This window comes from Barbus barbus (assembly GCF_936440315.1).
Source record: "Barbus barbus genome assembly, chromosome: 36".
NCBI classification, from domain to species: domain Eukaryota; kingdom Metazoa; phylum Chordata; class Actinopteri; order Cypriniformes; family Cyprinidae; genus Barbus; species Barbus barbus.
In genome coordinates, this window is record NC_136714.1 from 26,324,959 (window position 1) to 26,337,598 (window position 12,640).

At 36.1% G+C, this 12,640-nt stretch overlaps 1 protein-coding gene across 1 annotated transcript in view; it reads left to right on the plus strand.

Annotated features, from left to right (window-relative positions):
• The first annotated feature begins 567 nt into the window (after positions 1-567).
• Positions 568-12,640, plus strand: part of LOC306856049 (secretory carrier-associated membrane protein 1-like) — a 31,263-nt gene continuing 19,190 nt past the window's right edge. Inside the window, exon 1 of the mRNA XM_079395018.1 lies at positions 568-735. Within this exon, the coding sequence (XP_079251144.1) occupies positions 679-735 (57 nt within the window). The 5' untranslated portion in view covers positions 568-678. The remainder of the gene's footprint in view (positions 736-12,640) is intronic.

A 12,640-nucleotide genomic window follows, 5' to 3' on the forward strand; every position in this document is an offset into this window, starting at 1 on the left:
CAAAAAAATAATGTTTTGCTTATTCCTGATGGAAACCAAACCAAACCCAAAGAACCAAATCATGACTTTGGGGTTTTAATGAATAAGATGATGAGTACGATATTCATGATAATTTCTCATAATTAACCTATTATAACGTCTTAAATGAAGTAGGCTATTTATTCTGGGGCGATAATTAAAAATGGATTGATAACTAATCAGCTTGAGTTGTAATTACTGCATATGTTCTGCAGGTGGCTGCATTGCCCACATATTCAGTAATTAACGTTTTCTGTTCTTCACTTTTAACGATCCGAGGGCGTGAAAAAAGAAATCTAGAGATATAGGTTTATAACACAATAAAAGTAACAATTAATCTATAAATAATAATAACAACAACATCAACAATTATAAGAAAATGAAACAAATGACACGATGTAGGCTATGTGAAATATAAGTATTAATTAGATGTAATACAAGTATAGAGAAATAAAACAGTAATTTAAATAATAATCATTTGGAACACATTTTAATGACACTAATTTAATCATATTGAATTTTAAGACGTGCAGCAGGCGGCGTGACGTCATTTCCGGTTCTGCCATTTTGCGGTTGAGGATCGGTCTCGAGCTGGCGGTGCGTTTCTAACCGAATACCGATAATATAGTTTTAACATTAAAGCCTAAATAAACCGGCAAAATGTCCGATTTTGACAGCAACCCCTTCGCGGACCCGGACTTCAGCAACCCGTTTCAGGTAATGTCATTTCAGCGGTGTTTTTATCAGTGATTCAGCGCACCGCTTATTGTCTGTTGTTTTTTGTTTGTTTTTCACAGATAAAGTCAATATCTTTTCTAGTCGTTTCGATTTCGTCCATATTAAATAAAGTCATTTAATCCTAATATCTGGAGTGAAAAAGACCAAACCTGTTTTAACCTGTCAGTTGTGTGTAAATGTCATTATTGGGTCTTTGTATTTGTTTATTATTATTATTATTACTGTGTTTCTGAAGCGGATTCGGTGCCCAGTTTGATGTTATTAGTCAGTACAATGCACTGAAAATTACATTTGACTACATTAATGGATTTGTTATAATTATTAAGACGAATGAGGCTTTAATTCTGGGGTTGGTTTCTAACCTGGGCTTCGTTTGGCATGTTTTGGGCTTTATGTTATATGTTTAGTGAGTGTTATCTAGTGAATTATCTCTGTTATTGAAGCTGTCTGTGTGTGAGATGAATATGATCCCTTTACAGTCTCTGTTCATGTTTACTCAGAGCTGAATGATGATGCTTAGGGTCAGTAAAGAATGATGTGTGTTTGGGCTGCTGGGATGGATGGATGGATGGATGTAGGCCGCCCTGTTTTGATCAGTGATATGACTGTGTGTGTTTGTGGCTCTGGTCAGCTGAGGGAATTAGATCCCTGACAGCCTCTTTTATTTTTTATTTTGTGCCGCTACATTGAGCCAAATGTGGAAGCATTTGTCGCCTTAATGCACCAAAGCTGATGATTTGGTGAAGTAACACCATTTTGTAATAAGTTAATCCTATAAAGCCTACTGTGTCATACATATGAATATTTAGTCCTTTTATATTACCAACATGATTAAAACTTTGCTGTCTACTTCACACAATAGCAAGCAAAAAGCCTTTTAATATAATTGTACAAACGTCTACTTTCAACTCGTGCTTCATGTGTCTTTATGCTGATAAATTTATGGATTTTTATAAAATAAATGTAAGAATAACTTTGATATTGTTAGTAGTATTTCAAGATGAACACTTACTGGACTTTTTTTTATTTTTAAAGAAAAATCTTCAAATGTATCAAAAATGATGATCAGGCTTTTGAGGAACATTTATTTGTTATTCTCTCAATTATTATTGTATTGAATTGCATTACAAGCTTTGATAATAAAACTAAGCATTTAAAGATAATCTTTAAGACATTGTTGGGAAGTACAGAGCAGCAACTGATATTTATATCATTTTATGTAAGTCTTTGCTATTTTGTTTTACTGTACATTGCATTGATTTACATTACAAGCAATCAGAATTTGTCATTTTATGTCCAGATAAATATCAGCACCAAATTGCATATTTTTGCTCAGTTTGGGCCTCTGAATATAGGTGAGATGTTTGTCCTCCATATTCTCACTATATCATACTGTTATAAACCATAAGCCAGATGTTTCAAATATTATACTTAACACAAAAACATATGCAAACTATGCAAATATATTTTGTCTAAAGGTGCAATAAACTGTTAAAAAACATGATTATTTCATATGTCAGGCTTCACAGGTTAATACACAAAGGCCATCTGCCTTGAGTTTTTCCTCTTTTGTTTTCCTCTCTCTTGTAGTCTCCGGGGAGAGTCTGTATATTTGACATTACAGGTGTTGTAGACTCACAGGTGGGATTGGACCCGTCTTGGAGGTGCAGGGGGACAAATGCAAATTCATGCACAGCAGATTGTGGCCTTTGTTCGGCCGGATAGGACATGATCATTTAGACCTCTTAGAGAAAGAAGCTTTGCTTTTGATCACCCAGGTCTCTCTCTTTTGCTCATTTCTAATATCAAACCACCCACGTTAACACACACACACATCATGGCCTAATCATTAGCAGCAGGAGTTTTTCTTCTCAGAAGTGTTTCTATTAAAGCATACCTCTTAAGCCATCAAGCTTAACTGGTCAGACGAGGTATTTCGTTAAGTGATCAGCAGTAATGGTATGCGGTCCATCATGGAGTTGCCGTGGTAACTCAACACTGTAGCCGACCGACTGTAGCGGCACGTCTCAATAATTAATGCGGCCGCTCCTGATTGCATTGTGTTTCTGACTCATGTCTTCAGTGTATATAGACCGTCTTGAGCTTGTAGATTCTTATTCTCTTGATTAATTTGCTGGTTTTGCTTCCAGACCTCAAAATAAAGCAGACATCAGCAAATACCTGACAGTCCTGGGTTTGGTGTTTTCTCCGTTTCAGCAGGCAGACAATGGCATCTCGGTTGAATGCTGTTATTTATGCTGCTGTTACGATGCCAGATGTTGGTGGAATTAGTTCAGAACATTTAAAAAGACATGTTTGATTTGTTATAGCCTTTACATAGTGACCGTTAAATGAACTTTCTGATGTGTAGGTATATTGGCTAATTTATAAAGGCTTTGAACTTGGCATATCCAGATTTTTGAGCTGGAAGAATTAATTTTCAACCTAGTATTTGCACATCAGGGGCTGTTTAGATTTAATTATATTCTTTCTATAATGAAGTAATTGTGACTGACTATAATATATAGTATAGCCTCTCATGAAATTAAAATTCAGTCTGTATGTTTTTGATCTCATTTAATTTCTTTTTTACTTTTTACAAATTTTTTTATGCACACTGGTGATGAATGCCAGATTTCTGCAATAATTTTATCTGCGTAATCTCCACCCCTTTCTTATATTCAACTGCAAGCTTGCATTCATATCTACCTCCATCCAGTTAACCACCAGTGAATTGAACCATGTCCCTTGGGAATCATTATAATCAGTAATTATGTCCCCACTGGATGCAAAAAATGCCTCGTTTATAATGGGTTTAATTGTTTTTGTGTCGTCACTCTGGGACACGGCATCACAATACGGTGAGGGGCGTTGCATTTCCGTCTCACGCTTGAGGTATTCGGCCAATCACAACGCACTGGATAGCTGGCCAATCAGCGCACGTCTCGCTTCTCAGAACGATATAAATCGACGCATTTCAGAAAGACGGGGCATAGAGGAGCAACAATAATGTACAGTATGTGGAAAATAATGTTAATAACCTTAAACCATATAAACACATTGCATTACACAATACACAAAATAATGTTCTTTTTAGCAACGTCACATTGGGCCCTATTTTAAAGGAGTCATATCTTTTTCAGTAATTGGTTTCATTTAGATGTACACAAAAATACGGAAGAAGTGCTCTGTCTAGGGCTGCAACTAACGATTATTTTTATAATCGATTAGTTGGCCGATTATTCTTTCGATTAATCGGATTAAAAATTATTATTTTTTATTTTATTGACAAAAACACACTATTCCACATTCTGCCCAATATCCTTCAAACAAGCGTGCCAACTGAATGCTATGAAAACATACAGTGCTTAACAATTTCTTAGACCACTTACGCATATTGGAGGACTAACCAATACAGAAAGCAAAAACATGATTTTGGTAATCACCAGTACTGTTAGTTTAGAGCAGCCGTGGCAAAACCTTACATAAATTTGTTAAGCATTGTATATAGTGAGTATAGTTTAAATCTATAGCCGTAAATTTATAGTTAAATCTCTATTAAAAATTTAAATAATAATAAAGATAATAAAGACGAATAAAAACACAAACTCAGTATTAACCAACAGGTGAGAGTAATGTTCTGCAGGAACACGTTCACTTTGATCACAGTCATGTCTTATCATTTCTTTATCCTGTAAAAGGCGGTTATGGAGCGTCTCATATTTATATTCAGACAGACAATTACATGCTGTTATCCCTTTAAAGTTCCTACTTTCATAAAATATTCGCACTGCATGTTGACTTTTAAGACTTAAATGAACTTTCAACAACAGATATTTCAGCACAATGGATATTTTTGCGCTGAATAGCATATTAATTGTCTCCCTCTCTGTGTTCCGTCTGTCTTGACGCGCGTGCACGCTCCTGCTGCACAGGCACTCATTCTGTATTTTAAACTTAACACAGATTGTCAGGATAGACATTTATGCAAAAATGGAAATGCTCACGTGAATTTGTGACGTTTTTAGATAAGGATGTGACCGTAAACTGACCGTTTTTGCGCTGAGGAAGCACGCGCATCTGTCAAAGCGCCTGCAGGGCAAGCCATTACGCTAATAGGGCTGTGTATTGGCAAGAATCTGGCGATACGATACATATCACGATACAGGGGTTGCGATACGATATATTGCGATACTGTAAGCAAGGCGATATATTGGGATATTTCTTATTTTAGGAATAGGATATACATTTTTTTTAGGAAAGCTGTCATTAAGAACACACCACCATATGCAAACCTTAGCAAAAAATAAATAAATAAAAATAGTTTAACCAGAACACACTGGGATCTGCATTTGCAATAATCAGTCCCTATAACATTCAACATGAAGACTGATATCAAGCGGTCGGGATATGAACTCAAAACTAAACAACTGCCATGAATCTTGTATGACTTTATTTATTTATTTTTTTTATATCGATGTTCCATTTTGGAGAATCGATACAGTATCGGCAAACAAAATATCGCGATACTCGCGTGTATCGATATTTTCTTACACCCCTAATCAAAACATTTTAAAAACACCTTAAATGAGAGAAGTAAATGTCTGATTCTTGAACAAAGCTTTCTTTTCAATCAGATCTTTTCAGTTAATCATTTTAGCTCACAGGGGGTGGATTATGAGTGAATATTGACTCCATATTCAAAGTCATGCAGGTCTGAAATGACATGAGGGTGCTAAATGATGACAATTTTTATTTGTTAACTTCTCCAGAAAAGACACGTGCTTTGAGTTTGGAGGATGAGTCATTCCTCACCAGAGTCTGGCAATCATTGTTAAACATTTCTGTGGCTTCATGTAAGAACTGCCTTATAGTCAGAGCAAACAGTCTTTATCCTGGATGAGATCCTGGTAGAAACGACTCTCGCGTTGTGCTGAAACAGTCTGAAATGATGCAGCTTCTTCAACAAGTAGGTGTGCTGCAGGATGTTGCAGAACCGCTGGATGGGTGTGTGTGTGTGTGTGAGACTAACTGAATGCACGCATGCATTTGGCCCTGACTGAGCACGTTTTACCTTATTACAGTGATTTCATAATGCAGCAGCTGTCAAACTCATAAAACTAGTCTGTGTGTGTGTGTGTGTCACAGCAGTAAGAAAGTAGGCTGTCTAAATGAGACCCATCTGATTCTGTCCGTCACTTGGAGAACGTAATGAGAACATGAGAAGAGAGAGAGAAAACTAATGATCTGATTATGGATGTTTCTGTAGACGTGGGCCGCTCTGCAGATGCAGGGGAACCTATTACAGTGAGCCGCCATCACCGCGTATGTGTTTGCCTTCATTCACACTGTTTGTTGAGGGAGCGGTGACTATGAACAGAGTGGTGTTATTTTAGTTTCTCTCTGAGTCACTCCTGTCATCCGCGGCGGAACGTTACTGTCACGGGACTTAGAGATGATTTCACTGAATGAGAATTTCATTAGTTTCAGTTCAGATCTTCTGATTGCTCAGAATGACCATCTGTCTTTGAGCGACACTTTAGCTCTGTTCCAAAACCTAGTCTGCTGTATTCTAAGCTTAGAACTGCTGTATCTGAACTGCAGTGAAGCCTCAAAAGTGACTAATATGGAACGGCAGCAAACATAAATAGTGTGCCATACAGGATTGATAAGGAAAAGACAACAGTCTGATACTTTAATAAGAATAATAAAAATATCATAAAAAAATAAAAGTGAATAAATATATTCACAAAAGATGCATAAGAAATAAAAACAATAAATGTAAAATACATATTAAAAATAAATCAAATGTAAGTCAGATACGGTTAATATATGTGTGCGTGTTTATATACTTTATATTCAAATAAAAGTGATTAAATGATCATGAAATGTATAAGAAATGAAAAATAACAAAAGTGATTAAATGATCATGAAATGTATAAGAAATGAAAAATAACAAAAATACAAACAAAACCTAAAAAAATACTACAAATACACACACAACACACGCATTGGTTAAATAATAATCATAAAATTTAAATAAGAAATAAAAAAACAAATACATTAACTATATAGCAAATGCTATAAAGGTATGTGTAATGTATATTTTTTTGTTTATATTTATTTTAAACTGAGCTGAAACATTGTTTATATGATGCCTTAAAATGCTGTTCAGGTAGGGAGCTTACTAGGTTTTGGACCAGAGCTGTTGTGTCTCTGCAACAAGATGTTTTGTCACTTTCTTGTCAGATAGAGTGGGTGGATAGATTTTTTTCCTGCATTTAGCTTTCAATGAGACTTGGACACAGATGTTTTTGAAATATATTTTTACCTCCTACATAGACAAGAAGCTGCATACTAATCTGCATACTATAGTCCCAGATGCCATGGGTTCCGTTTTATTCATTTATTATCTTTTTCTATTAACTTTTCTTTGTCATACTGGTTTCGTATTTATCATTTCTTAATTTTTTTTTTATCTTGTATTTTTTATGCTGTACTTTTTAACTTACTTGCGGTCTTGTAGGTTTCACTTGCATATCTGTTAGGTGACATTTTAGGTTTCTTTTGTCATCTAGCCCACACAAAACTGCATCCTTTTGTCTGTCTCTTCTAAAACATTTGGCCTTAAATGTGAACACACAGCACACTCATTGTTCAGATGGCCTCTTCAAGACAAATAAACCTGCGTGTAGACAATCTTCTCTGCATTAACCGCAGATGTGTCACACCAGCCTTACGCTCGGGTTTGTTTTGCATGTGCTCAGGAAACTTTCCAGCAATTATGTTTGCGTTAATCTGATTTGCACCGTTTTCTTCTCTGCTGCATTTAACGCTAATCTTGTTACTGTCTAAAATAAGCTTTCATTCTGTGAATACTCGATTGCTGTGCTTGTCGAGCCTCCGCGTACATCCTGAAATCATCTGTAGTCATGAAGAAACGCAGCGCTAAAGGAGGTCAAACCCAAACGCGCTGCTGGGGTTAAGTTTCCCGCTTTAGAATCGGGTCACCGAATGCGAGCAGCCTCGATATAGAGTGATTCACAAGGACATATGTTAAGTAAATGGTTGTTTCTGTACTTTATCTTCACAGTTTGGGTTACATGTTACAGTACATCCTCAACAGGTTAATTTATCATACACTCAAGTAAACAAGTGGCTCACACTTAAAGGAATAGTTCACCCAAAATGAAACTTTGCTGAAAATGTGCTCATCTTCATGTCATCAAAGATGTAGATGAGTTTGTTTCTTCATCAGATTTTGAGAAATGTAGCATTGCACTCCTCTGCAGTGAATGGGTGCCGTCAGAATGAGAGTCCTAACAGCTGATAAAAACATCACAATAATTTACACCACTCCAGTCCATCAGTTAACATCTTGTGAAGCCAAAAGCTGTAAGATTTTGTAAGAAATTAATCCATTAAGATGTTTTAACATCAGATCAGAGTCCATAATAAATAATAACGCTTCCACCTGTGAAAAAGTCCATTTCCTGTTGTCCTCTTACATCAAAATCCACCTACATATTTGTTTAGAGCTGCTTTGGTCTGTTTTGGCGTGTAAACTGTGTGATCTGTGCAGATTTCTCTCCTGATTCAGAGCAGACAACATGTTAAGAACAATATTAAGAATAGAGAATTCATATTTTAGCTGAAAGCAACAGATTGTTTCTTACATAAACAGTTTTTCACTTCACAATTCACTTCACAATTGTGATGTTTTTATCAGCTGTTTTGACTCTCATTCTGACGGCACCCATTCATCCACTACTGGACCTAAAGGTGAGTACATTTTCAGCAAATTAAAATGTTTGGGTAAACTATGCAAATTGAGAAAGCGTTAGTGTGCTGCTTACATATTCTTGTGTGCTTCTGAATGTTTAGACACACCTATAATGCCTAAAAATGCTTTCTAGGTAGGCAGTTCACTATGTTTGGAGATACAGACATGTCCATGTCAGGTGATCACAGAGTGTGACATCAGACATCACTGTCTCACATTGTGTATATGATAACAATACTGAAGAAAAAGACAGTGTCTTCCTGCTAGTACATGTGTGTGTGTGTGTGTGTGTGATTATCCCATGAAACATTCATTGTTATACAGACTGAAATATTCATGGCTGTGGAGTCCGCCAGCCGTACGAAACGGATCCGCCTCAGGACCAGAGCGCTGCATACTGGGGCTGCTATGGAAACAAGGGATGCTTTAGTGTGTGTGTGTGTGTGTGTGTGTGTGTGTGTGTGTGGGTGGGTGGGGGGGGGGGGGTCTTTTCCTCAGTCAGTGAGGAAAAGTCAACTATCTTTATCCAGAAACAGGAGTTTAATAAAGGATCTTTCCTGCTGTGTGTTTGGAATGAATACTAGTGTGCATCAGAAGTGCCTGATGTAAAAAGTAGTAGGCTATGAAAGGATAAATGTTTGAAACAGTATAAGTCTGAATGAATATAGCGAGAGGCATACAGGATTTATTGTTGCAGCAATAAAAGTGTGTGTTTTTATTAGAGGTTGACCGATATGGGTTTTTCTCTGGCCGATGCCGATATTTAGAAATCAGGGCAGCGGATGGCCGATATATGATGCCGATTTTTTGGGCCCGATATGTTTGGCCGATTTTCATTTTTTTTTTTTTTTTTTTTTTTTTTTTTTTTTCATCTCAGGGATGTTCATTTTTTTTTCAGTAATTTATCAAAATATTTAAAAAGGTTTACTGCATGGTTAAAATATGCTGTGCGTATAAAAAATTGCGTTTTTTAGAGAGAGAGAGAGCGAAAAGTCACGTATAAGTCACATTTTATTATTTCATTCAGAAATAGGACTAATGCCGACGTGAAATGTTTACAAACATTATAATAAACACTGTAAACATAGCTAGGCTATTTTAGTTCCCCTCACTCCATAACAAATGCTTTCAATTAACAGTATTTAGAAAAGAACAAGAATTAAAAATATAAGAAGCTAGCTATAAACAACAAGCCAAGACGAATTCATTTAGGCTAAAACGAAACTGAAACCAACGTTGGGTCTCTCATTCGACACAAATGTTTCCTTATTCGCAATGTATTTAAAATATTATTTATTATGTACAGGTGCATCTCAATAAATTAGTGGTGAAAAAGTTCATTTTTTTCTTGTAAGTCATATATTTTAGATTCATTGCCTGACCTGAACCCCATAGAGAATCTATGGGGTATTGCCAAGAGGAAGATGAGAGACACCAGACCCAACAATGCAGATGACCTGAAGGCCGCTATCAAAGCAACCTGGGCTTCCATACCACCTCAGCAGTGCCACAAACTGATCACCTCCATGCCACGCCGAATTGAGGCAGTAATTAAAGCAAAAGGAGCCTCTACCAAGTATTGAGTACATATACAGTAAATGAACATTCCAGAAGGCCAACAATTAAGTAAAAATGTTTTTTTTTTTTTTTTATTGGTCTTATGAAGTATACTAATTTGTTGAGATAGTGAATTGGTGGGTTTTTATTAAATGTGAATTAGCATTTAATAAAATTATTAGCGAACATGCAGTGTGTGTATACATATACATATATATGTGTGTGTATATATGTTTTCTTTAGTTTTAATTTGCCTAACTTTCGATCTGACCCTTTTTAAACGGTGGGTGTTTACGCAGTTGGCTAGAGCAGTGCTGATCGGGGAAGCTAATGGTTAGTAACGCTCACTCTGTTAGTTAGTAAGACTGTCACTAAAGGCTGGCAGTCATGCATATGATCTGGATCAGAGTAATATCGCGTCCACATCGCGGGCTTTGCGATTAGCAAATCGCAACATCTCAAATCGTGATTGCGATTCGATTTCGATTAATTGCACAGCTTTACCAGGTAGTTCTCTCTTCAAAAAGTTAGCAGGCAGAGGGGGACATCACAGGGTTATCCGTTGTGCCAGTGGAATGGCAATCTGCTTGCCGCACGAGGCAGCATCACGTGTTGCTTGCAGACGCGCCTGTATATTAATCGGCCTAATTTGCAGCACAATCGGCTGATGCCGATTAATAAAAATGCCAAAAATCGGCCCATCAATCGGTCGACCTCTAAAAATGACTACATGTTCGAGTCCGTATCGCTGTATATTTTCCAACTATATCAACTAATTTAACAAGTTTCACTTGTGACGGTACTGATAAAGCAAGATAATTGCTCTCTATTTGTCCTTTCATGAACAAGTAGTTTTTTCATTGTACATGCACTTAAATTAATCAAATTTTTCAATCTCTTAACTTTTAGCAAAACCTTTAACCAAGGCTCGTGATTGGCTGTTCGCCAGTGATGTCACACATTCATGTGCACATGCTCCACACACTCAGGATCAAAGCCTGAGTTGACAACGAAAGCTGATGATCAGCATCATGGTACCAACAAAGCCGGTTTGGTTTTGTCAACTCGAAACTAATTCTGTAACTCTGAATTTGTTCAACTACCATCATGGTACAGGCCCCAGGTAACCAATATCCAGAATTTAAAAAATTTAATTATATTTTATTTAATTTATTATTTATTATTTATAATCATAATAATAACAACAAATAGAATGTGTTTTTTTATATATTTAAAAGTATTTTAATGAAGAATATATATGTATTATTAGGGTTGCTGTTGATATTATTATTATTATTATTAATAATAATAATATATGTGTATGTTTTTATTGTTGTAGTCTATTGGTTAAAGAATAAATAAAAACGATTTTAATAAAAATAATAATAGAAATAAATCTAATAATAATAATAGTAATATGTCTTATAATCAATATTCAGAACTTTAAATGTTGCTTTACCGTTTAAAAAATTATAATTGGTGTGGTACTGGTCATAAAGAGGCCATATTGGTTGTAATCTTTGCTCTGAACCCAGGGTTGATCTCTTCCCCTCATCTATTTCTAGCTTTTGCTCTGTGTAAATTACTGGAATCAGGCAGGAGAAAATTACAGCTTCCACCTGATATTCCTTAAGTTGTGGGCTGTGGAAATGGAGGACAGAATGTGTAGTATTTCCTCAGTGAAGCGTGACATAATGTGTGTTTGCATTCTCTCTGTTGTTCTGTGCTTTAATCTGATGCCGACTCGGCACTGGGCATCAGGATTAGTTTGGCTCGCTCCGGAGTTTTCTGAGTTCTCCGACACGTGTGACATTAGTCCTGAATCCTAATAACTGTGCCTTTATCAGCAGCATGCGAGGGGAAAGTTTGAGTTGGTTTAGTGCCGTTTAAATCTTAGTTTATGGTTGTTTTACAGCAGCAGTTCAGCTGTTTGTTGTCAAACCATGTTGCAAATGTTATGTCATAATCATAATGATATCTGAATATTTTGTTTGTGCAGTTAGTTTCAGCATGTGTGTAAATAAGACGAGGGTCGTGCACACACAAGTTTAGAACATATGCAACACAAACTGTACAGTTATGGATATAAAAGTATTTTTATCTACTGTATACACTGTTCAGTTCCATAAACCCAAACCAAACATCAGAAAGAAGCTTTATTTATGAAGTGCAATCTCACACACACACAGAATTTGTTTTGGTTTACAGGAGCTTTGAGCAAGTGCATAAATATACAAGAAGATGCATAAAAAGTAGATCTGTCTCTTCTAGACAGCAAACCCACCCCCAATCTACTGCGCACTAAACATCTGATGCATTTCACGTGCAAAACCAGGAATCGCTTTCTTGGTTAACTCTGCTCTGATTGGCTGAATTTACTCAGGGTTTTTTTAATCCGTCTGTCTGTTGACAAAATAGTGTTGGCTTGCCACTTTTTTTTTCTTCAAAATGTAATATTTTTTTTCTAATAAAACCATGCTGTATCTGAACAGCAACTTCTGAAATTTTAAATTTGACATGAACTACACAAAAAAACAAAAGTGC